A 27,548-nucleotide genomic window follows, 5' to 3' on the forward strand; every position below is an offset into this window, starting at 1 on the left:
TGCCCTTGGAGCTTTGCAGATAATCATTCAGGCTTGTTTCTCCTGCTAAAAGCTATTTTAAAATTGAAAAGTCAATTGAGAATGCCATCTCTAGGAGGGCTGGTGAGGTTTAATATCCAAAAAATTATATTCGTGTCCATGTTAGTGGCAAAGAAATATAGATAGAGGTACTTTTTAAAAAGCCTAATGAATTTTCAGTTACCTTGATTTTTGACTTCACATCTTGTAATATATTTCATAAAGGTCTGATTTCTTTTTTTTTTTTTAAGAAGTTTTCAGAGATTTTAGAATCAGGACTGTAACATGGACAGAAAGAGCATGTGGAAAGTGACAGGAATAGTTTTATGATTTGTTTTACTGAACCAGGCAATATGGATACTTCTGATTCAATTTCTTTCTAGGTGCTTATCTCCATCTAAGAAAAAAAATAGTCATTCATACCTTTTTATTCCTTCAAGGATATCACTATGTCATTATACAATGGATATACCATTGTATAATAGGGTCTATTTGTCAAGGCTCTGTAACAAGCTTCCAAACATCATGCGAGGGATTTGATCAAAGTGCTTTCTGTGTAGAAGGTATATTTCACTATGACATTTAACAGGAGGTCTAATAAAAGGGACACTTTTTTTTGGATGCTGTCAAGTGATAATAGTAAGATTCCCATTTTCAGACAGAGTCCACCTTCACTTGATTGTTGTTTGTAATCAGTGGAGAAGGTTTGCTTCTCATTCTGTCTCCTGCATCATTAGAACTATCCTGGAAAAAAACTTTTGCTGTACAAAAACTGACAATAATTCTCTTGTATTCTCTTCTGAAGTTCTGGTTCAGGAGTCCATATACTATAGCATTAAGGCAGCTGTTGAAATATGCCATGTAATAACTAGACACAAACAACCACTCTGGAATCCTAGGGATTACAGTTTTTGGGTTGACAGCCACTGCAATGCCTATAAAGTTCAAGGGAGCCCAGCAGACTGCAAACAGTACAAATACCACAAACATGGTTACAAAGTTTCTGAAGTCATGTGGTTTCAGCCTCGGGTTGTTATCCGGTTTAACCCTTCGCCTTACCTGGATAACGAGGATCCATATTCGCAAGTAACAGAAAGTCACCACGGCTATGGGTAGCAGGAAATGGAAAAACACAACTGCTATAGTATATGCTGAGCTCACAGACTGTGCAAATGTACAGGAGTAAATCCTGGGGTCGTACTGCAGCGATCCCACAAACAGGTTGGGCACGATAGCGACAAATGTTAGGACCCAAATGAGGACAATATAGCACAGTGAATTCCTGTCGCTGTACAGCTTGTCATATTTGAGGCTGTGGCAGATATAGCAGTACCGATTGATAGCGATGCCTGTAATATTGAAGATTGATCCAATGACACTTAGGCCCATCAAGAAGCCACTAATCTGGCAGTGTAGGTATCCCAGTTTCCATCCGTTGTGAAACACAGATGTGAGGACCAGTGGATAAGGGTAGATAGCTACTATCAAGTCTGCAACTGCCAGGCTTACAACAAACACATTTCCTGTAAAATAAATATAAAAAGGCAAGTATTAGTTTTTCTTTTGCTCCCTTCTGTCATTTCTGCTCTCGTTACATTAATGAGCAGCCTCAGTGGAACACTTTAAATGTAATTAGTTTCTACTTTCTGGCTCAAAATTCATTGTCATATATCAGAAATAAGAGACTCATTTTTAGTTTAAAAATGTAGCTTAACTTAAAGATGAACAATTTGAAAGTAAACTGCTTTAAGGTTATCTACCATGGCCTATTATTTTTATCATGTCACTTGTTTGGATTCTTTCAATCACACAGACTTAGAATTCATATCAAATCGAAATATTCATAACTTTAAGGCTTACTTTGGTTTTAAATAGTCTCGCTTGAAAAATCAGCAAAAATAATATTTCTAATAAATTTCCAAACTCAAATTTACCTTCTTTATTTAATTTCCTTTCATTACGTTAACTAGCCCTTAACTTGTCCAGTCTTGAAATTAAAATCTCTTTTCTCCCATTTATATTTCAAGCTTCCATGACTTTAGTATGACTTTTACATTATTCTCTTTGAATCTGCTGGCAAGTACTTAAATAACCCTAACTTCTAAGAGTCTTGTTGAACACAGACTCAGTTGTCTTTCCTAAAGACATGCTCTTCAGTAAAAAAAGAGATGTTGTGGAGTGGCCTAGACAGTTCCCAGACAGTGCTGATGCCCCATTTTTCTCTACTTCCAAGCTGGAAAATTAAGAAATGGAACATTCTGCTGAATAACTTTTAAACAAAGGGAGATGATATTCTTCAAAGACAATAGAATCCATCAGATTTTGAATTCATGTTTTGAGAAGAAACTATGTTTTCTTTTTTTAGCTGCTTAAATGATAACCCATCTGAATATCTCCCAACCATTCTAATTTCTAAGAAGAGGCTCACAAGAAATACTGATGTCACTTTTATTCATTTCTTTAAAATAACTATTACATGTAAAGGCCTAGTTATTCATGTCCATAAGTACAGAAAGCTTTCAATTTTATCTTTACATGGGTGTTTGTAGGTAAATAAATACATATGTACATAGACATTTGATATTCTACTTTGCAGTTCTGAGATTATTCACGGAAGATGAAATACAAGCTTCTATTGCAACCTGTAATAAAATATATTATTAGTTTCAGATGATGTACAACTTCAGTGCTAATCCAAGATGGGCTTGGTGAATTGTTCTATGCATTTATTCTCAGCATATAAAATATAAACAGATAATAGCAGGTTAGTAGGAAAGGCAAAAGTATCTATGGACCAATAGGGTGTTTTAGCTGCTAAAATTCTCAAAGCTACTTTTTAAATATATTATTTCAAATATCTTCAAATGCATAGTCTCTTACTAATCTCAGGCTTTAAATGACCAGTTAGAAATGTTCAATCTGCAAATAATGCTGTCAGAGAAAAACAGAAATTCTCTTTCTCTGGATGCTACCTACGCTGTTGTGTTTAAATTTTGATACATGCACGAAGTACCACATTTGATATTTATACTAATGGCACCTGGAACAAATGGCCTTCATTAAAAGACTGCTGCACTAGTTTTTCTTGATTTAGTATCTGTATTTATAAATAACTTTCTTGTGATGGTGTCTGTAGCTGTTTTGTCTTTGGGAATTCACTGCCAGACTGAAATATGCTTATCCTGAAGCCTTTGGCAGAATTCCAGATCATTTCAGCACAAACATCAGAGATTCTTTAAGCAGAAGATGACACAGGAAAAAAAGCACTGCTTTCAGAATTTATCTTTGACGTAGTGACAACTGATACAAGAACAAGAGACTGTATGGAACTGAGAGCTCTTTGTTTATCTGATGAATCAAAAAGTGGAAAGTAAATGAAAAGCTGCTGCCGCTAGGTTTCTTTCCCCCTGTCCAGAATATTGCAGGATTGATGAAATGGTAACATATAAACCCTAGATACTTATTAAAATGTAACATTTGAAAGAATTTTATTTATATTTTCTTATTAATTTCCTGCTTAGCTGGAGACTGCCCATCCTAAACGTTTTTCCCTGCCACCCACTAAAACTTCTGCTACTGCTCACCATTACTATTGCTAACATTGCCATTATTTACTCACTTTAGCCAAATGATAAGGACAAGTTTAAAGGGTTTTTTTTCCCTTTAAAAAGTGCTGTATTGAAAGGTGACAGATGGTATACATTTCTCTGAATGGTTTTAGCTTTGGAAAAAAACGAGTTTAGGAAGAGTAGGCACTCTGTCTCTGAATCAGCCAAATTTCAGTCTTCCATGAACTCATGCACCATGGTTGTTCCAGGTTTTTTCAGCGGGCTGCTGTAGAATGACAAACTGAAAATCTTGGAAACACAAGCTGTTTCATGTGAAAATTGGAGGCCAGCATGAGGATAGGAGGATATCCTAGTAGTCTATCTTGAAGAAAAAAAAAAGAAATCATGAGTTTGGAAATCAGGCTGCAAGCTGCCAGCTCATGGTTAGCAAATCAGCTGAATGAGTAAAGTGTTGGGGGTGGAAACTGCTTGGAAACCAGGTACCTGTTTGCAGACAGGACTTTTAATTTGCCTTTCAGGAAGGGTTATTTTAAAGCTTGAGTTCAGATAAATTTTTGCTATGAGCATGGAAATTTTTTTGCTAAGACAGAGAATTTAAGTAAAAAAAAATTGGCATTAGTATGATTGTTGAGTATTTTGGGGTTCATTGTTTCAGACCCTGAAGGTGGATCTGAAATGAAGTTGAGCTTTCATAATAATAAGCTTTCATAATGAGCTTTCATAATAATAAACAATTTAAAAAACATGATCCTAGCTTTAGGTACCACAATCACTGGAAAATATTGCTAATTCATAAAATTCCCATATTATAATACCATATTGTGAAATTAAACTCTTATGTTTGTAGCACAATTGGAATTTTAGAGGTGAGCATCCTAAAAATGTATATAGGAAAGGGCTAATTTTTATCTTCAGAGTTAGGTTTGAATAGAATGCTATAAATGAAGCCTGAAGCTCTATAATGAACCCTTCAAAAAGGTCACAAAATCGAAATCTCGAATAACTCTTCCTTGAAGAAAAAATATTCATTCTCTTTAGAGAGTAAGATCACGTAACTGTGAAAAAATGTGATTTGTGTACCTAAAGAATATATTATTATGCATTAACACCAGCAGGGTGAACTGAGAAGGCAGAGGTTGAATTTCTTGACTTTGACATAAGCCAAATAAGCTTTAATAAATTTAAGCAAATGTTGTGCAGTGGATGTATGTGGGAAGAAAGATAATCTACTGGTAACCAGCTTGAGCAGGTTATGTTTTTCGATGCTGTCTAAAGCAATGTTCCACTAAATATTTTCACCACTCTTACTGAAAAAGAAGCCTTTCTGCTCAGCAAACACATAGCAACATCAGATCTACCTGCTGAATATAAAGCTGCATTAATGCAACACAAAACAAACAAGGGTTTTCCTAAGAAATTTGATTTTTCCAAGAGCACAATACAACATTAACTGAGTGTAAAAATTTTGACCCTCACAGATTATAAGAAAAAATGCTTATGGATTGCCAAGATACCAAAATGAATATAAGAGCCTCAATAAGAACTACATGATGTCATTGTATCAGTAGCAACTTGTATTTGCAGAACATATACAAATTAATCTGTGGGTTGTTAATCCCTAGATTTAGTGCTAAGTATGTCCTGAATGATAATTAGAAAGCTTCCAGAAATTTCTAGCAACTTCAATATGAACAGGATATTAATGGAAAAAGATTAAAGTTACATAGATTGGGTAGTTCTGAATGCCTGCCCTAGAATTAGAATGGAGGGATGAACACTTTGCCAGCAGGTCAGAAATCACTTCTGGCAGTTTTAGGAGAACTGAGGGTGATGTGGTCTACAGAGCTCTTTCCTCAAGTGTTAGGGCTGTGAAGTACTCTTCTAAAATATTTAGTCTGGGGAAAATAACCTACTGTAAAAAAGGGAAATTTCTTATGTATGGAAAAAAGCAACAGTATTTTAAAGCATTAGGGGGATTCCAGCTAGAATATTTGGTACTCAGAAAATCTGACTGAATTTTAGAAAAGATCTCATATTGCTGGCAACATCAGTATGGCTACATTTTCTTTTTTCACAAGTTATTTCTATACCTTTTAATACTGGTTGCCAAGTCACTATTCTATTCACCTTTTTCAAAGCTTTTCCTGGATAAATAATGCTTTGGCTTCTTACAAGAAATGCTTTCCACAAGCCCTCATATTTTCATCCTGTAGTTGCATTTTGAAACACATACCATCACATTTCCATTATTGCTTCATCAAGTTGGACCAATTTTAGGTGAGGGTTTTAATCTTTATGGCAACTGGAGTTGCTTTATATTTTAGGTAAGACTAAACAGTACGTGCAGCAGTCATTGAAGTCACATAAAAGGATTTTTTTCAGTGGCCATTGTCTCAGACCTCTGATGTTTACTTGCTAAGTATATCTTCAAGGAAAGAAGACAGTGTAATTGGTTGAACACTGTTAATTTTTAGAAGATCAAACTTAGTTTCTAATGACCAGATTAATGTCATTCTTATTTACTGTCTTTTCACCACTTGTAAGCTATTGCCAGTCATTTCCAATTGTTTCATAACTAGCTTTAATTCAATGGATGCTTTCCTATAAATTTGGATCATGTTTTGTAGGCATTAAATAGCATTTAAATATCATGAAAGTATCATATCATACAAATATCATACAAGTTTGTTATGTACATATTTTTTACACATCTAATGGCACAAAAAATTTATTTACATTTTTAAGCACTGGTTTCTGATAATTCTAATACTTCTACCAATTTTCCTCTAGGATAACTTACAGATTTTTTTGGCATTATGAAATTTTTCTGATTATTCTAGCCTTTGCTCAGGATGTTAATTTGAGAGCTCGTGCTCCTAGCTGAAAACAAGACTATGATAGATGCTCACCAGTGAATGCCTGCAGCATCAGAAACTTAAATGTGATATCTCATAACTGGGTACAGCATCAGAGAGATGAACTTCTTCCTTAGAGAGGTATTTTGTCAGGCCTGTGCTTATTTTCCATGCACAAATTGTGTTCCAATGACAAGTATTAAAGCTAGATTTGTTTCATATTCCATGAACATTTTTGCCCTGAATGTTATTCCATTAGCACCAATATTTCACTTACAAAACATCATAAACTGTTACAAAATCAAGAGGTGAAGGCTGCTTTTGTGAGTACCTAATACAAATACAACAATTTTTTCTTTTACATGTATTCAGAAACAGATCTTAGGTCTACTCAGTGTTTCCTCTACCTGTGAGAACAACCAGTCAGAATGTTTCAAGAAAAAGATCAGTTCATAATCTTTCTAGCATTAAATTAATACTGGAAATTTGTTGCACCTAGCAGCACAGTTTGGTTTTTCACAGATATCATGCACAACATAAATTGGTAAATTAAAATAGTTTTGAGTGGGGACAATGACCATGGTTTCTTAGGAAAAATCCCAAAGTCAAGTAAGGTTACCTTGACAAGCAAGTGTGCAGTCCTAGCTTCAGTGAAGAAAGATTTGAAATGTCTAAGAAACCAACAGTCCTTGCAGCTCAGCATCAAAATGGCACAAAACAGCTGAGCAAAAATGTAGGAATAAATATTACATAAGCTCTAGTTACTCCTGGGAGCTTCATTCACTTTACAGATCATAATATCAACTCCCCTAGATCTGAAAAGCCTATTTTTAAACTGAAAGCACTATTTATAAACCTGTCCTGAATCAAGAAGTCCACGTGCACATTAAATTTGAATAGCGTGATGGGCCTGTGGGTTTTTCTTCTCATTCACAAGTTAACCCTGATGCTGCAGGTGGTGATGCAGGGAAATGTGAAAGATTTAAAGCCCATAGTCAACCCTGTAGCCTTAAGCATATGTAAGAAAACCTCTCTCTTTCCTTTTAAGTTGAGAAAAGACCTTGTATTACTTTGTCATTTTCACCAAACCTCATTCCATGTGCACTTCTGTCACCTCAGAGAAGGGAATTTCAGACCTATCATCTCATTGGGATGCTAATGAAACCAAAAGGACAATTAAAGACATTGCCACTGCCTACAGAAGTAATGATGATGGGCAGGTAACCTGGTAGCACTGGGGAGAGTATTAAATATTTGAGGTTTAAACTAATTTATATTCTTACTAAAGTAGACATACTTAGTGTCAGGTAAGTTCAGATACTGAAGTGACCTAAGTAACCTCAACATTTAATTCCAGTTTATAGAAATCCAGGATTCTGAGTCTTACAGGTCTCGACAGCTGGAGAACTACATAACAGTATATTGGAGAAATATTGAAGAATAGATTTGTTAAAGAGCTATCAGAATAATCCATATTGTAATGTTTTTATTACTGTGCTGAAAGTTGAAGAAAAATTTACATAATCAGCATAGCATAAATGAAAGATTACTGATGCATTCAGAAAAGAAAATGCTATACTGTATTTAGATTAATTATCACACAGAACCTTCCAGCAAGGCTGCAGCAACAATTAAATTTGAAATGCCTATGCCATCTTCTGGCCAAGAAAATCAGATGCATGAAAGTGTAATTGGCAGAAAATGGCAGTGACAAATTATGTAGTATTCAGACCAAAGGAATGGCTGTGTATCAGGTCCAAGTTGACTGTAGCCAAAGAGTATGCAGATGAGATGACTGTTTTTACAGATATGCCAAACAACATAGAGTTTTCTGTAGTTTTATTATCTACCATCTTTGTCTGCAGTCCCATGGTACACATGTGAGTGAGAAAGCTCCTGCGCTCCTTCTCACAGTCTAAAAATATTTGTTGTTGCTATTTTTGGTGGTTCAGTCATGAGAGGAAAGTGATGTGAGTTTACTCTCAGGCACAGAAGGGAATTGAATCCATATGCTGGATGAGTGCTACAGACTTGGGGAAGTTCCTTGCCTCTGGCAGTTTTGTATGACAGGCCAGGGCTGCTTTGAAAATATCTCTTATATTGGACCTCTCACATGAGAGGCATCCTTAGTTTGGACAATGTGGAAGGTTTAGGAGGTGCATGGGATATTGAATACCTCAGTACTGATAGGACTGAGGTATTTCTGGGTGTGCCAAGAAGGGCAGCACTATCTACTGGATGAATTTACCTGACATGAAATATAAAGCACCTGAGGAAAGCAGCACTAAAGAAAAGACCGAGACAACCATTGCCTATTTAGGTACCTAACACAGGAATAAAATGGAGTTGGCATTGACTGAAGATCTCTTGTGAAACTGAACTTAAATCTAAAAGTGGTCAGGGTCTGGGTCTTTTTTAACAGCTTTTAGGAATTTCCATTTTAAAAAGCACTTTAGATAGCTCTCAGAGCTACAGCGCACCTCAGGATATGCTCATTTTTCTGTTATATTATGCAGTGGTATGAAATAATTTGCTTTGAGATTCTCCACAATGGGTTCATGTCCAAGATATTTTGCTTTAGAAGGAGCAGCAAATTGAACAAGACTTCTGTCCTTTTACAGAAATTTCTAAAATTTTATCACAGCTATTTACTTTGGTAACAAGATTGTATTAAACTGGCACTGTCATAGAGTTTTATACTTTTAAAACATAGAAGTAAAAGATAAAAGTGACCCTTTTCACCCAGCCAAGACCTAACATAAAATATCACGAAGGCTTGTAATGACACTGATGTGAATCAACAAGTCCTGCTGTCTTACAGATGAAAGTTAGAACCAAGGCAGGCAGACATACAGGTGAATGTCTCAAGTTCTGTGACCCTGGTTTTGGCTCTGATATCTGCCTGGCCTGTTCCTTCTACAGTTCACTGGGTGGGTGTGTCAGAACATCTATCCCCGTTGAACATCAGCTTCTTCTATCATGATGGCCATATTTCAGAGATCAAATAGATTTGCCTGAATAACTTATCCACTTTTACAGAAGGGAATTATATCACCACTTCTGACTTGATCTTTTCTATCTCTAATTTCTATGATTCATTTGGGAGGAAAAAAAATCCTGTGGACAGCCTGTTCTCCAACAAGGTATTGCCCAGATGTCACAGAACACTGAGGCTCAGCAAGCTGTATGAAACCGATTAGAATAACGATGCTGCTGATGTCAGAGGATCACGCAACTGAACCGCATCCCAGTGGAGTCAATGTGGGAGTACTTCTCCCCTCCTCAACTCTATTTGCACTAGAGTCTGGAAATATACGGAAAGACAAAAATTATACTGTTCACAGTAATATCAGAGCTCAGATAAATAAAACTAATATATAGTTTGAACGTAGGAACAGGCAGAGATGGATGCTTATGAAATATAATTATGTTTTGTGTCTTTACAAAATCTCACAGATCTGTCAGGACTAGATAATGTGAAGATGCAATCTATTCCCTTCCAAATTCTAATATGTATTTTGAGAAAACAAGCTGGTGAAAACAGAGGAGTGAAGTTGCAACCACATAACTGACAGGAGAGCCTGACAGGAAAGTCTTCTATACTGCATAAAACATTGCAAACACAAAATCACTTTCCTGGATCTCTTTGAAAGTCACACTTTTATGTGGCAGGATTTTGTGGTTGAATTTGTCCAAAATTTTTCATGGGATGAAAAAGAAGTTTAAAAATTCTCAAGAGGATAAAATAATCCATTTTCTTTTTAGTTATTACTAATAACTGTATAGCTGATTGTTCAGCTAATGTAGACAGTAGACAGCAAAGCTAGTAAAACGAGTTTATAAAATAGTCTTCCCAGTTCTTTCTCTTAAAATCAGCAGTGATAAGACACCTGCCAAGAAAGTCAAAAATAGCATTATAGAAGAAGTCACTTCTATAGAGTTACACACGTGTGGTTACTCTCCCCTCCTCTATCCCTTCTCTATTTCAGAATTCTTCCTTTTCCTCCTTTTCATATTTTTTCCATCACCATGTTTTTTCTCTCCTCACTGACTTACAACCCAAAATTTTTGTTTCTGACAGAAGCCTTTTTCATCCACAATTTCCCCTCTTTTCCTTTTCTCTTTGTTGTCCCAAGTTTCTTAGAAAAGAAAACATAGATGATTATCAGTTTGATGATTTTTAGAGTGTATCACAGACCCAGGTGACTTCAATTCTTCCTCCCTTCCTTTCAGTTCTTCATTTTCTCCACTTGCTGCAGCAAAAGTCAGGTTGAATGGTTCCACAGCAGAGTGGAGCAAGTGAAATGGTATCAAGTATTATGGGGAATTCACCAGAATAAGTGATATTTTAATTGCAATATTAGTGGGGCTTTTTATGAAAGTAACTGATGGTAGCAAGAATTCTTGCTGTTCTATAATGTATTACCACTGGAAACTGAAAAAAGGCAAATAACTGTAACTTCCATATACATGGCAGCAAGGTGAAGGATCTTAATTTCCATCATCTCTACTGTTTGTCTTTTCCTCTTTATGATAGACAAACAAATCAAGGGAACAGGGTATGGGAAAACAACTCTGGATTAAAAGAGAGTAAAGACCCCAAGATGTGCAGTTCTTTTCTTCTGTAAAAAGATTTTAAAACCTTGTGAAATTTGCTCCAGCTATTGGACCAAAGACACTCTTCCAGCCCCACTAGACACCTATACTATACTAATTTTTCAGTTGTTTGTATATGTCCACAAACTGCCAGGAGAAACCTTTATTTAAGACATCCTTTTGTAATTTGATGGGAACCCACACCAGCTGCAGGGTTCTGCACCATCCACAATGGGGTAAAAATGAGGGAAGAAATACAAATTCCATCTTGAACTGGCTACACTGAGTTTCAGGCAAATTCAAAATCTGACAAAACAAAGCAGACAACTTTCTTAGAGCAGATACTCCGGATTGTTGCAGCCAGCAATGAAATGATAGCCCTGGCAATTTAAATCAATCAAAAGCTTAGAGGGGTATATTTCTGCCCCTTGTATTATCCAAAAAAATGGATTTAGATATATGGTAGATTTATAAGAAATTAATTTATTAAGGAAGAATTAGGAAGAATAAATATTAGATATTAAAATAAGAAATCTATAAGAAATTAAGGAAGAAGGTAGTTTATTTATTATTGCCCTGATTCATTAATCATAATTTTTAGCTCCTGCACAGTGTAATTGACTGGAAAGCAATGTTTGTTTGCTTATACTAGATGTGTACTTTAAAATACATTGCTGACGAAATGTACAATTGCAATCTTGTATTAGAGGAGAAAGAATGAAGATTTTGCACTATCTTAAGTAAAATCTGTATTTTAATTTGTATCAAAAAAGTTGCAGAAAACATACACTTTATGTGCACCTAAATCCCCTTGTGTTTTTTTTTCTTTTATCTTAATATCTCACTTTTAATCTGTCATAGAACTAAAATAGTTATGAAGGAAAAGAATTCTAAGCTTTCTAATGTCATCCTCATTGCTAGTAGCAACAGTCTATAAAGAATTTAAGATAATACTTAACACTTGTGACATTTGAAGGACCATAAATTATTTTCATTTCTTCTAAGGCTCCCTGGCATTCTTATCTTTGCAGTATTTAGTTTCTTCATTACAAAAGCAACTGTCAGAATAGACAAAACAACAGGAACAACCTGACTATAGATTTTACAGAACTTTAAAAATAGTCTTAAGTATTCTTTCTTGTAATTCTTCAGACAAAGATATGAAATTTTTTCAGTATTTCTTCTAGATGGTCTAAATTAGACATGGTGACTTCACTGCAGGCAAAAAGACTAAGCTATCCTAAATTCATGTCAATATCTTTACAGTATACAATTATTTGAGAAGTACTGATGCTCATGTACATCACCCAGTTATTCTGCAAATGGATGCACTATTATACTTGTAGATAATCAACATATCTCCACTTAAATTGTAACTGAATTATCTATTTTTACAGAATATGGCTCGGGGTTGACCAGATCTCTGGAAATCATAATAAGGAGACCTCATTTATTGCCTGTTTCTTTGTGGTTGGTTTTGGTTTTTTTCCCTTATAATGGGAGTTTTCATAAAGAACAGAATATAATTTTCAAGTAGTAATAATTTTAGAGAAAACTTGTTAGACAAAGAGTGAGGTATGATTACCCTTTGACATCATAGAAGATTTCAGGTATTTCCACACTGTGCCTTACATAAGTGAGGTCAACTTGAAGGATTTTTCTTCTCTTTAGCAACTACTGATATAGAAGTCAAAATTTTTTCAATATCCTCTTGATTATTTAATTAAAAAATACAAGACATTTACATTTAATGCTTATTAGAAATAAAATGGGGTTTGGATTTGTGCCTTTTATCTTAATAGTATTAAATGAAGTTCTCTCCCTTACAGAGAGACATCTAATTCAGCATACAGATAAATTTGCCAAACCATTGAATCCTTAGAAGTAGGCTTCAGAAAAGAAAAAAAAAAGGCTAAAATAATGATTCAGCTAACTCTCCTGACAAGTTGAAGCAGTGTAAGTGAGCAAATAAATGGGTCATTGCATTATTGCATTGTTATTCCACTCCATCTTGTTTTAGTAATTTGCCTTTTCTCTGGGTTTTACTTTCATGAAGAGTGGTGTAGAATTTCTAAGGAAACTTTTCTTTAATTGCTTAAGACCAAACTGCTTGTTTATCAGTGAATGCAGTCAAAAACCTAAGAGCCTATGGCGCTAGCTAATATGAAAGAAATATATAAATGGTGTTGACTTGCAGTACCTACATATGTCTTCAGAACTTAACACTCAGTGCTGTTACTTAACATGTTGCACAAGACTGTCCAGCACAATAACACAAAACTGCTGAAACCTACACTTGCTGTCAAAAGTATTGGATTTTGTATTACAGTAATTTCAGTGTGGGTGCATTTAAAAGCTGTGCTATGATATCTCATCCGAATTATTTGTACCCATTGATTTTTGTTATGACTCAGAAATACCCTAACTGAGCACTTTGAGAAACCAAACACAATTTGTAAAATTAAGTTCAATATCACCAGTGTAAAAATGTGAACCCTTTCACTGTGTGAAAACAAAACAAATCTGGAAAATTATACCACCATTATAAACTTAATCTCATAATGTTATGTATATAATATCTTAGCTGTGGAGCTCCTTTCCTTTTATGATGCCTATTTTTTTCTCTTATACGCCTTTCTATCTTTGTTTAAATGTTAGCAAGAATCTTACAGAAAAAAAAAGCTTTTAAGCAAGCTGAAAAGCTATATATAGACAGCTAAAGATAGTATCCTTTTAAATATTCAGTAAAAACATTTCCAGTTCTCCCTCTGAACCTTACTGCTCAGTTCTTCATCTTTTTTTAGGCGCAAGCTTTCTGTGTGCCAACATAATTCATTATTTAACAAAATTTAGCAAACCAGAAGTCAACACTAGTACTTATGAAACTAAAAATAAGAAACCCAAGGAAATGTGGGATAACTATCTCAATGAATATTAATAAAAATTATTTCTATGCTGAAAGGATGCCAAAAGAGTAGAAGTTCTGTACAATTAGTGTATGTCAAAGATGCCATGTACTTATATTGTGTTACAAAACCTGACTCAAAGTTTATTGTCAAGAAGAATGGGTGGTAAGGAAGCTTTAGCTTCAAACAGCACTGAACAGTAGCTTCACATTTCTTTACTTTGTTCTATTAGGGAATAACCATCTCATTTTTAAAACAGTGTCTTTGTAAAATGCTCTACAGGTGACAATGCTAAAAAAAGGTGGGGCTGGGGAAAGTGCCTTTCACACCTCATCTAAAACTGCCTAGATTTTCTTACTTTAGTTTCAGAAAGATTGGCATTCAGCTTTGTAGGAGAAAATATTTCTTCAATATTTTTAAAAGACAGGTTGAGCTCCTCAGAGAACCACTTCAGCCATTTCCATAAATGAACACAAAAATGTCTGCTCTTGCACATGAATGTATTTTTTAAACTAATAGCCAAAAAGCTTTCCCTAAAGATCTGAATAACAGCTTTCATTTGTGTTGTGTAAAACTGGTCAGCTCATGAATCAGAAGTTAATAATTTCGGTAACAGGTAAAAAAATCTCCTTCTAAACCTTTTATTGAAACTGTGTGTGTCAGCTGAAACCATTGATAGGCAATAGTAGAATTTTTTGGCATTATAGTCACTTCCTGATAGACTTGATTTCACATTTTAGGAAAGTCCAAGTGGATTTTTTTGTTTATAAATTCCAGCATCTGGAATAGGACTCTGTCAGTTCTTAACACTACTTTTAGATATATTTTATTAACAAGCTTACTTTCTGTAAGTTTGTTCTGGAAGAATGTTGATCTGGTCAAAGCTTTAAAACAGATCAATCAACCTTCTTATAGCGAGTGAAGAAAACCGCATAAGAAAGAGAACAATAAAACCAAACCAGTTTCTCCCTGTATTTCTAAGGCATCTCCTTTCTTCCAGAATTGTTTTCTGTCAGTTCCATACTTTGATGTCTCCTGTGAACCTCTTCTAATTTCTTAGGCCTGATGAGTTTTCTGTTCTTCTCAGCCATCCCAGTTCTTGCTGTAGCTGCAAGCTTTGTTCTCAATGCCTTCCTGTTGGCTGGTGCTTGCTTTTATTGACCCTGCTCAGCTGCTTCTGAGGACAGTAATTCCCCCTTTATTCTGGGAGATAAACCTCACTCACATATGCCTTAACTAACAACATGTGGCAAGCAGAGTGAGGGGAAAGGTAACAAATACCCTTACTCAGACTTAAGGGAGAGAAGAACAGTAGTTAAACTTTTCATTCTAAAGACAGTCCCTGAAAATATCTCTTGCAAGTCTGCAAGGAATTAAAAATCTATGCCAAACCACTAAGTCAAACAAAGGAACAAATACATCCAACTTTATTCACATAAGCAAGTAATTATGTGAGTTTTTCAGTAGTGGTATAAAAGTGAGATGTAAAAAGCAGGACCAGTATCAAAAGAACAAACCAAGGTATTGTTTAGCATATCCATCAGTGATTTGGATGAAGAGGCAGATGCCTCCTCACAAGCTCAGTGAACACAAAGCTGGGAGGAGTGGCTGACAACACAGAGTGCCGTGCAGCCCTTCAGAAGGACCTTGACAGCCTTGGGAGATGGGCAGAGTAATGGATGCACTTTTGGTAGCATGATGGGGAGAGACTTGTTCCACTTCCCTTCTGCCCCAGGGAACTGCATTTTGGAAAGTCTCTCCACAGGTGAAGCATGAGAGCAGAACAGGTGCACTGTGAAATGCATCTTCTCATGCTTGGATTCTACCAAATCTCAACAGCAAAATGGTTGTTGAACAAATGTTCATGCAATTAGTTAGTATTGCAATTGTGATTTTTACCATAAACTGCAGAAGTATACCTTCGATGTCCTTTAATTAATATCCTGTGCATCTTAGCCTATTTTTGCTCACCCAGACCACAGAATCATCAAGGCTGGAAGAAACCTTCAAATTCAACTAGTCCAATCATCAACCCAACACCACCATGATAACCCCTAGACTGTATCCCCAAGCGCCACATCCTGATGTCTCTTGAATATTTCCAGAGATGGTGAACCCACTACCTCCCTGGGCAACTTTTTCCAACACCCAACCCCTCCATCAGTGGCTTGTTGTTTTGGTTTTTTTTTTTTTCCTAATATGTAATGTGAACCTCCCCTGCACAGCTTAAGGCCAGTTTCTCTCATCCTTTCACTTGAGACTTGGCAGAAGAAATCAATCCCCACTTTACCACAACCTCCTTTTGGGTGCTTGTAGGGAGCAGTGAAGTTGTCTCTGAGCCTCCTTTTGTCCAGACTGAACAATCCCAGTTCCTTCAGCCTCTCCTGTAGGACTTGTAACTCAGCCCTTCTCCAGCTCTGTTGCCCTTCTCTGGACTGGCTCCAGCCCCTCCATGTGTTCTTTGCAGTGTGTGGCCTAAAACCAGACGCAGGATTCAGGGAGCAGCCTCGCCAGTGCTGAGTACAGGGGCACAATCCCTGTCCTGGTCCTACTGGCCACCCTGCTGCTGACACAGGCCAGGACACCATGGCCAGGGCCACCTGGGCACATGGGCAGCTCCTGTTCCCTGGCTCATACCCAGCGCCCATCGGTGGGGCACCTCCACTGGCTGGGTCACTTACCACTCTCCAGGAACCTTCTAGATTGCCTCTTCTCTGCTGTGCTGTATTTCCAGCAGACATCTAGCAAGCTGAAGTGCCCCAAAAGAACAAATATAGGCTATACAAGGCTAGAAAAATCTTAGCTATATGGTGGAAAAAAGTAGTGACTGCCATGGATTTGTGTTTCTATAAATAGGGAAGATTACTTGAAATCACTGTTGCCCCTAGCTCATAATAAAAATTAGATGTTGATGTAAATTTGATTACAGTCCATTCAAGACATAAGTTTCAAAAATCATGGTATACATGGCTTCAAATTACAAATCAACCTCACATCTATTTCAGTTAATTGCCCACATACAGAGTATTGGGACTAGGGTTTATAGTATTAAATGATTGCATTAGTGTTTTATCATTTATAAGCACATTGTTCATACATAAAATGATTCACTGAGAACACATTATTATATAGTGACCTTTTGGTGCTCCCTACAGAACCTTGCTCACTGAGATTATTGAACTTCACAGAAATGAGAAATCCAAACCCCCATATGAGCCAATGACAGAAATCTAGCAGAATTTTATCAAACCAAACATAAATACATCCTGTATTTTATATTATTCACACTTATTATTGGACACAATCAAGCCCTTCAAGGGACACACATGGAAACTTCCAGTTGCAGCTCATACTGCTTTTTATTATTTTAGTAATTTCACTCTCTCCCTCAAAAAACCCTGGAGTGTAGTCATATCAGAGCAATGATTTTCTAGAATAAAATTCCAAGGAGCAATAAAAATATTTTTTTAAAGAAATCGTATCCAGAAAAAGCAGCATAATTATAAAAAAGTGTAATGTGGGCTTAGTAGATTGGATTTTTATTTTCACATAGTATCTCTTTAGATTTCTATTTACGAATTCATTATGATTCAGTTTCCAAAATTCAAAAATCAGGTATAACCTATTTCCTTGTAAAGTTAACAATTCTGAAGACTGAATTAATTTCTTTGCACTCAAGTGTTTTTAAGAATGAATAAAATACCTCAATAGATTCATTCATATAAGGGTATGAATAATCCTTTGAAGTAAATTCAAGGGTAAGAAACCAGATATCTCAATGCTTTGGTTTTTTTGACAAAGATTAAAGAAAAGAAAATAATGCTTTTCACAGAAAGCAGAAATATTTCACTATCTGGACTAAATACTGTGTATAGAAATAAACTGAAATTCTGTGTAGAAAACTCTCATACAACATACCAGAGAAATTAATTATGGAGACGTCCCTCAGTCTGCAAGATGTTTCAGAGAAAAAAATCATTAATAAAGTTCTTAAGTGTCTTTTAGGCTGATAAGTGATGCTTTGCTTTTCTATACTATAATATCAGTGTTTGCTGTAGAGTCTTACCTTCATTTTCTGAGCAAAGGAATTATTTTTTAAAAATCTCATGGTTATGAGGCTGGATCAAGAGTTTAATTTTAAAAAGCCTAGCACCTAGTAGAGACCACTTTCTATGTTATAGATTTTGCTAAAAGCTCAGAAAAGCAAAATTTCTATTTTCAAAAGAATGGCTGCCTTCATTCGGACAGGGCTGTAGCTAATTCCAGTAATCTTAAAATGGCTGCAGTGTGGTCATGTCCAGCCTGACCTGAGCCAGCAGAAGATATTGAAGATATGTCACTTCTTTAGACAGCAAATTGATGGATCACTTCCAAAATTATACTGGCTATTATTATTTTTATTATTCTGCTTCCTTCTCTGTTCTTTGATTTTCTTCTCCCCTTCTTCTACCCGCAGTTTGAGGAACAAATAGTGGAGGACATGATAGCTCAATATGACAAGCTCTGCTTTCAGTGCATGGATGCTGCAAAAAAAAAAAAGAATGAGGCCTTTGAAGATAATTTAATCACTTGAGGACCAATACTTTTGCTTTTTTTTCTCATAAAGTTATATTGATGTTGGATGGCATATGGGAAAAGACAGCCTCTGAAGAAAAATATTTCATATTCCTTAGTCTTGTAGATACATGAAAGGATATCACAGTCCCCATCACTAAATGATGGACAGCTTTTTGTCCTGAAGTTTTTATGCCATGATGTTAATAAAAAATTGGCGCCTTTGCCAGTGGCAAGTGTAAACTAAAATGGATTTGAATGTGTTTCTTATCTAGCTACTGGAAGTCTTCAGAAATTATAATAAAAATACCCTATCCTGGTGATCTTGACATTATAAACACATAGCAATGTCACATGGAGGTTGTACTAGAATTTCTATAAAAAACTATCAGAACCATTACATATTTGAAAAAATGAAGAAAAATGCTTATGTTCTTTATCAAAACTTTATCATTAAACCTACTTTCAATCTTTCAGGTAATTTTTTATTCTAACTGGTGAATACTTTTTGTGTCATTAAATGTTGCTGCAGCCACTGAAGTTAACAAATCTATCAAATCTGACATTTTCTCCTGCAAAGTTAACTGTTCTGGGAATAGAATTGTCTTCTTTGCTCTTTGTTGTGTTGGGTTTAAGAATGAATGCAAGATACACATTAGATTTAGTAGCCTGAATGAATCTTCCAGTTATAGCCCTGTATTCCTTTGGCAAAGGCCAGCTATAAAAGAACATAAAAAGGGAAAGGGCCAGTGTTTGTGCTAATATGGATTCATCTTACCACCTCTAAAAAGGGTTCTGGGTTTGAGAGAAATTGTAACTGCAATGATCACTGTAGGAAAAGTACTGCTACTGGACTTGTGTTCACCTTCTGGTAGATGGAAGACAAAGGGTGATGACTCCTATGTGTAATTTCTCTGCATTTTCTTCTGATTGTATTGGAGGAAAACTTCCAGGTCCAAATATGTTTGCTTAAGTTAATCAACATAATCACAGCAGCTTTGAGGAAACCATACACAGTTGCAGGCACTGAGAATAAATCCATTTAGTGGTTTCTCAATTTCAAAGTCTTATCCATTTGACAATGTGTCCTTATCAAGGCCTAAAATCAATCATTACTATTCGATGGGCTTTTAAATAACCCCAATTTTATTATATTGAAATCTATTCAATAATTTCAGCGTAATATCTCGGTAAAAATAGAAACTCTTACTAAAAATTATGATCATATCCTTAACAAGGTTAGTTTTTAACTTTTATTTAATAAAAAAAATCAGTTTTAACATCACTTAGTAGGAACATTTTCAGAAAGCTGACAGAATATAAATAATCTACTGGCCTGTTTCTCATCTGTACTGCTCTTTGTATGTGAAGACTGAGGATGTTCTTTAAATCATCTCATCCATCATTATGCAAGATATCCACATTTCTGGCTTTCAGATCATTTGAACAATATGCACAAATAAAAAAAGGACTAAAAAATGAAGCATGTGTAATTCTCAATTCATAATGATGTATACTATCTACTGTAATCAGAAGTTGCAATGTTTACCACAGGAACAGATTTCTGTTCCATAATCTGAACAGATACAAATTTTATGAGACATTGAGCTTTTAGAGGTCTGTTTATTTCTCCTATTGACAAATCTCATTCTATTTGGGTACACAGCAGTTCAGCATATATATTTAATTTCTGGCCAGTTTTTGAACTACAGGTCTGTGAAAAAAAAATTTTAGTTATCCCCCATGCCTATTCAAAATACTATAGTATTTTAGGGGATATTGTAATTGTCACCAGCCAGAATTCTGTTTGTTAGCAACATTCTATTTTGGTTCAGATCTTACTCTGTACATTTGAATTAAAATAAATATAATTTAGACAAAAACTTTTATTTTCTCAGCTATTATTGCTAATCATAAATATTTTTCTGGATAGATAACTGCAAACTTTAACAGAGCTAAACACTGAAAATAACAGGCAGCTCTTGTAGGCAGATAAATCAGAATCACTGAGTGTAAGATCTGCATAGAATGAAATGGTAAGTTTTTCAGAGTCCTGAGTCTATGAGCCAATATGCCCAAATATTTGATATAGACAGGGATCAGACTTGGAGGAAACTTTCTTAAGCTTCCATTAAGCTAGAAAATGTACAGATAAAAGCTTTGGCCCAGGTCCAGATCATATCTGTATGCAAAATATGGCTCTGGAATCTGTCACATCTAAGGAGAATAACTTCTCAAGATCCTCAGTCATTTCTAAGTTTTTCTGAGGCAAAATTATCAAATCAATCTGAATTTTCATATTGGACACCATAATTCTGCCCACTGAGTTTTTGAGAGCTATGATCATACTACTTGTGAAAAACTCTGCAAAGAGCCAGCCAGAGCCATCACTAGGAATATGCTTGTTTAATTAAAGGATGCCATTAATCCAGTGAATAATGTGGGCATAGAGACGATTCCTGTTGCTTCACAAAGTTAACATTTACATTTGAAATATGTTTTTAAAATATTTTAGATAGATTTCAAGTGTGGATTAAAACATATTGAGAGAACCCTATACTAGGTACTTTTTTCATGCAATAAACTACACATAGTGTTTACACGCCTGTCAAGCTCCACTCATTTCAAATGATATTAAAAACCAATCTGCTCTCAAAATTCAATACTCAAATAAAAGTCAAGTATAAAGTTCTGATGACATCTTTAAATTTTTTTTTTTTTTGGAAAAACAGATGGGTATCCAAGAATCTGAGCCAATAATCTGTATATTTAGATTTCATATGTGTGACCATGAATTAGTCCACAAAAAATATCTTAGTTAAATATTAAGTTAAGGACTTGAATGCAGCGCAGCTCTCTCCTAATGCTTGCATCTGTAGTCTACATGCAGCCCATCTTCAAAAGTTAATCAGCATTGGATTGATGATTGCAATGGTTGATTTGCTTTTGTTCCTTTGAAGTCTGGTGGACAACAAGCTCAATGTGAGTGAACAGTTTGGTGCTGCAGCAGAGAAAAGATGCTGGGCACCACCAAGGGGGCATCACCAGCAGGCAGAGAGAAATCATTGTGCTCAGTGCTTGTCGGGCCACCCCTGGAATGCTCTGCTCAGTTTTGGTCCCCACTATACAAAAAAGAAGTGTACAGGCTGGAGAGAGTTCAGAGAAGGGCCACTAAGGTGATCAAATGACTGAGAGGCTGTGAGGAAAGCCTGAGAGGACTGGTTTTGTTCAGCCTTCAAAGAAGAAGGCGTGGAAAGACCTTATCACCATGTTCCTGTATTTAAAGGCTAAGATAACTCCCTTTTTACAAGCAGTCACATGGAAAATATGAGGGTGATGGCTACAAGTTACTCCTGGGAAGATTCCAACTGGACACAAGAATTTTCACAATGAGAACAATCTGGACAGGAATAATCTCCCCAGGTAAATGTGGGATTCCCCAGCGCTGGACATTTTTAAGATTCAGCTGCACATGGTGCTGAGACATCTTGCCTAGACTGTGGTTTTACTATGCTCTTGCCAATAAAGATTAATCCCCCTTGAGGTCCCTTCCAACCTTGTGTCCCATGATTCCCTGAAAATATCTCAGTTAGGAGAGATAACTTGGGAATATGCAGAAGTAAGTAACTGGACATTTTTGATTTTTATAATAGAAATGATTTCTGGATAAGTAATCAGCTGATCACATAGTCACCAGTCTTCCCTTTCAAAACAAAAATTTAACTTAAGTAAAAACTGCTTAAAAAAAATTACTAGAGAGAACTCTTTTGTAATATTCCAAAACTGACCAAAGAAGTGCACAAGCTAGCAACCCAGTGCATGGCAGTAGTAAATCTTTACTGTCATTTTTTAAACTAGGATATTATGAAAGCTGTCTGTAATATTTGACAGTGGTCTATTCTAAGGAGCAAGCCAACATGTTTCCTGCACTGTGAGTTGCAGTGGAAAGATGGCTGTACATATATAAAAGAAGTACTTTCCAATCTACTTGCTAGTCAAGACACAGAGGTGACTTTGATTCTTACTACTCTGTGGGGAACTGGCTAGAAAAGAGTCTGCAGTCAATTTAGCTGCATCTGAAATGGCCCAAACGTGCAACAGGGACCCCAGCAAGGACCATCCAGCTGTGCTAGGAATATGCATAATGTAGGCTTTAATTTTGTTCATACAGAACTGGTGGTGTACGTACACAATGTGTACAACACAACCATTTGAAGAGTGGGTTTAGTAATGATTTGACAATAGAGACAACATGAATAAGAAGCTGCAGCAGATTCAATCATAGCCTTTTTTTAATAACTTTAATTCAGGTTTTCGAAGCTGCATTTAATGTTTAAATTCACATTTGGTACCAATTGAAACTGGAATTGGCCATCTAGCAGCTTGAGTTGGCTTTACAAATATTACCAGCCAATTACTATTTTACTCTATCAGCAGCTAGTACTAAAATGTCCCAATTGTTACACTAGGCACTACTCGGGGTTGTTGGCCTAGAACTAAAACGACAGTACAAGACAGAATAGAGGAAAAAATATTTTTCCATCTACATGAAGAAAGCAAAATTGAATGGAGGTAGCTGTGATAAAGGCCTATAAGAGTATCAGAGGAGTTTACGTTTGTACTAAGTCAGTTTTATGGCAGAAGTCTGACTCTGGTACAAAATTGATTTTTTAGGTGCATTTTCTTGATAACTCATAGTATAGACAAAGTTGTTGACTAATAATGTTGGAATGCAATGTGACAGAATAGCAGACATAACTACTAGTTAACATAATCAGAAATCTCAGTGACAACTCTCATTCATTAGGGATATATTTTCCCCTTGTTGAACATACATCAGCCTCATTGATATTAGCAGGAGTGATTTAATCTTCTTTAAAACTGAAGATGACATTTAATAACTGCATCAGCAATGGATATGTTTTCAGATAATCCAACTACTCATTTTTAAAAATCATTGACTGGAAATTGCTTCAGCTTAGCTAAGTAGCCACATAAGCTATAAATTGTGAATGAAAACTGTCCAAAACATATGGACAGTGCTCCCTTTATCATTCATCTCTCACATATCACATATCAAATCTATCATTCCATTATAGATGTATTACTTTTATATATGTGTTGCTTTGGTTTATCTAATTAATTGCACATTTTGATTAAAAATAAAGCCCTTAATTTGAGAGAGGCATAGGAATTTTGAAGCAATGCTAAGATAATTTCCAGAAAAATCTCTAAAAATTTATATTTGTAGAAGAATAAATAAAAGTATTAAATCTTTTCAGTTTAGCTGTATGGAATCCCATCCAAACTCTGCATTTGGCTCTCTCTATAAAATTGACTAGTTCCAGATGACTAAACAAACCAATGTGGTTTTAGAGGTCTTTTCCTTCATGTTCAGATATACTTACACTTTAGAATATAATCTCATGAAAAATTTGGGGACTCCTGATAAACAACAAACCAGTCAAATAATTTTGGAGAAAGGTGTCACTCTTTTGCTTGTTATGATCACCTTTTTCTACCTTCGTGGCCCCCAAAGTGTACTTGTAGCCTTGTCTTCTCACCTACCAAATGAGTATCAAATAGGAGTTCATATTATTCTTTACTTGTCAATTCATCTTTTGTCACCTAGTAGAACTAGCACAGCATCATTTCTCACTGTACTGTAGCACTCAGACAAGGGGTAACCAATTATATTGAGTAATTCTCCTGGCTGACACTCCTATTTATCTTTCCTCCCTCTTACTCTGTTTCTTTCATCTATCAAGATGAAAACAGAACACCACAGATCTCTGCCCTACCTGGAGTACCGCTACACCTTCTGCCAAAACTGGCCTGTTGAGAGTCAGCAAAGGAAATAAGGTAAGAGATCCTGTCTTCACAGGATAACCTGGTCTGAGCTTCTAAAATGGACCACAGGGATTTGGATGCCCAGAGCTCAGGTCCAGGGGCAAGCAGAAATCTAGTTTCTTTGGGCTTCTTTGAGAAATTCAATCACATTTGTCAGCAGTACAAACAGCAGGTTTTATTAAGGAGTTGTACCAGAAACACAGAGAGAAAAGAAGGAGGTAACAACCCCCTGGTTCTAATCCTGCCCTATAATGCTATGTGCCCTATAGTACTAAAGATATTCCAACACCTGGGTTAGAACTTTTTTTGGCTCAGTTTGTGGAGCACATTGCACACATCTGTTGTTCTACCTGCTATCCATCACAATTTAACATTTCTGCTTTCTGTGCCAGTCTAGGAGAAAACACCACTGAATTTTCTAAATATCTGTTTATTTCTGGTAAAATGGACAGTGAAATATATTTTGATATGAATATTCAAAGTATTTGGATTTTGCAAAGCTCTAAGTATTCAAATTTTTAAGTTTATTTTTGTGGTAAAGCAGAAGGTAGAGAGTGTAGAGTTCAAGAAAACAAAAACTGTCAGACGTGTTTTAAAAAACACAATTACAAGTATGGAAGAATTCTTTGTGCTCATGAAAATGTGGATATATTTCATAGAAAAGAAAACATGCAGTTTCCATGAATGAACATGTTCACAAGAACTTATCCATACATAGAAAGTAAAGGAACAAGCTACCATCAACTGGACAAAGTTCTTACATTTTAATTAAAATACATTGTATTTTAATGGATTTTCATACTCTGTAAGGATTAAATAATCAGACTGTATCACATCTTGATGCCAGCTTACTATTTAGTAACAAATGCTGTTATGAACCCCATGTCTGAGTGCTAATTCAGTGAATCAATAACAATATGAATACAGTATAATTAATAATTTCCTGCTATAAATAGAAAATCTATAACAAATGTATTATACTCTGCATTCTTATTCTGAGAAGTGATGCATAAAATGGAATACATTACAGCTTAGTTTGCATCTTAATGGTCTAAAAACATGGAACATTTTTCCCCTCTAGTGTCTGGTAGTGGAAATGACAACGAGTTGAATGCATTTTTTTATTTTAAAAACTGTATTTTTTTTACTCTAGCTTTTTTTTTAATATGAACATGTTAAAGTCTAACCTAATCCATTATTTTGAAATTATTTTCTTATGAATAATTAATATCAGATCCAACTCATACTGAAATTTTTACTAAAGTTTTATTGTTGATGTCAATGGGCTTTTAATTCCTTTTTAAAATAAGAGAGTGGGGAAAAGATGAATCTTCAGAAATTCCAGATTATTTAAACTCACATCATAGTACTGAGTTAAAAACAATCAGAGCAGATGTAGATTGGAACTTGTATTGATAATGTGAACCTTTAACTTTTGGATAAGCTCTAAAACTTCAGATGTATCAATACAATCTTCACTACAGAGTAAGAGATTCTGGGAATAGCCAGGATCTGTTACCTTGCAGTCAGAGCCTGATCTGCCCCTTCCAAGCTTGCCTCTAAGCTTTATATAATTAATACAGTGAAGCCACAAATTGATCCTGGCACTTCCTAGAGCCGCCAAAAATTCTAAATTCAATGAATGGAAAAGAGCAATTGAAGGTGACTGCTATCTGTGCCCATCCCAGGTGAGTCCTGCAGAGCCAGCAGAGAACAGCAGGCACGTGCTCAGGGGGCTGAGATGTTTCACACGTGGCCTTTTCCTGTGTGGGGCTGCTCTGGGGAACAGACAGGGCCCTTCAGTGCTATTTCCAGCGTCACTGCAGTGACCAGATTTTCTCACAGGCCTGAGAGTCCATTCTCTGAATGCACCCAGCAAGTGGTAAATATTATTAAATCAGACTAAACAATGGAATGTTTCTAATTTTCTGCACTGAATGTACGTTCCTACAGAGTCTACAATCTATTGTACAATTATATTAAAATAAAAGTCTTTGTGTGTGCATGGGCCTTGTCTGGATTTTGCTGGTTTATCTCAGCTCTCATTAGACGAGTCTACATTTGGAATTCTGTCTGTTTTCTCCGGGCATTATTTTAGTGAAAGTTATCCCTTTGGACAAAATTTAACTCAAATAAATTTCTGTAACTTTTTCCAAATTGGTTAGAAATGGCAGATTTTGAACATGGTTTCCCTTGGATTTTGGTTTTTTGGAGTTGGGTATGGGGATTTTTTTTCCTTTGTTTATTTCTGTGTTGGTTTATTGGGTTTTTTCCAAAAGATCTGCTAAGTGTAATGGAGAGAAAGCTAACTCCTGCACACCCAGATTCCACAGGCAAAAAATAAGCATGACAGCTTCGATTATTTTATTTTCTAATCAAGGTTTTTTTTTAAAAAAGAAGAGAAGCAAGAAATTGTGTCTTGCTTTTCTTAATCCTCTGTATCTCTGTTCCAACTTGCAAAGACATACATTCATTGTTTTGGCTTCTGCTGTCTCCATCATGATGTTCCACACTGCTGTGTATTTATTGGGGAAAATTAAACTTCATACCTTTCAATGAAACCGCTCACGTTGTTCCTTCTCTGTGATAATTAATAGGCCTCTCTCTTCCCCTCAGTGATTCCGACACACTGGATGGTTTTAAGAATGAGTAGTTATCCTAGTTATCCCAGTAACCAAACTGAAACCCAGAAAGAGTTACTAGGGGAATGGAGCAAATAGCAACCAGATGTTTGATTAATGAGAAAAATGACATGTCTCAGAAAATTAATAATAGTGCTCATTATTATCAACCTTCTCTATTGGCACTTTGTGAAAAAACTTGATGGGGAATTCTGCCTCAGCTGACCAGCTTCCTTGAGGCATTTCCATTGATTTTATAGATGCCTCTGATACTCTACTCCTAACTGAGGTATTTTGATTGCTGCTTTACAGCAAATTTGGTTGGTACTTTAACCTGTAGAAATTTTGGTGTCTAGTTCTTTGACACAATACAGTGTACCTCCTGTTCAGGAAATTGCCTAGGCATTTTTGGCTTAGAAGAATATTCATTTTCTAAGGAGAAAACTCCTGCATATGACAGACTATTTTATTTTCACACTCCTATGAAGGCAAAAAGAAAAGATGAAAAAATTTTATAGGAATTTTATTTATAAACTTAAATACAATACTGAAGTCCATTATTATTTAAATTATTTGGCA

At 35.6% G+C, this 27,548-nt stretch overlaps 1 protein-coding gene across 1 annotated transcript in view; it reads right to left on the reverse strand.

The window, feature by feature from the left end:
* Window positions 1–672: 672 nt before the first annotated feature.
* Window positions 673–27,548, reverse strand: part of MTNR1A (melatonin receptor 1A) — a 50,097-nt gene continuing 23,221 nt past the window's right edge. Inside the window, exon 2 of the mRNA XM_058803888.1 lies at window positions 673–1,541. Within this exon, the coding sequence (XP_058659871.1) occupies window positions 673–1,541 (869 nt within the window). The remainder of the gene's footprint in view (window positions 1,542–27,548) is intronic.

Source organism: Ammospiza caudacuta, chromosome 4 (assembly GCF_027887145.1).
Source record: "Ammospiza caudacuta isolate bAmmCau1 chromosome 4, bAmmCau1.pri, whole genome shotgun sequence".
Taxonomy (NCBI): domain Eukaryota; kingdom Metazoa; phylum Chordata; class Aves; order Passeriformes; family Passerellidae; genus Ammospiza; species Ammospiza caudacuta.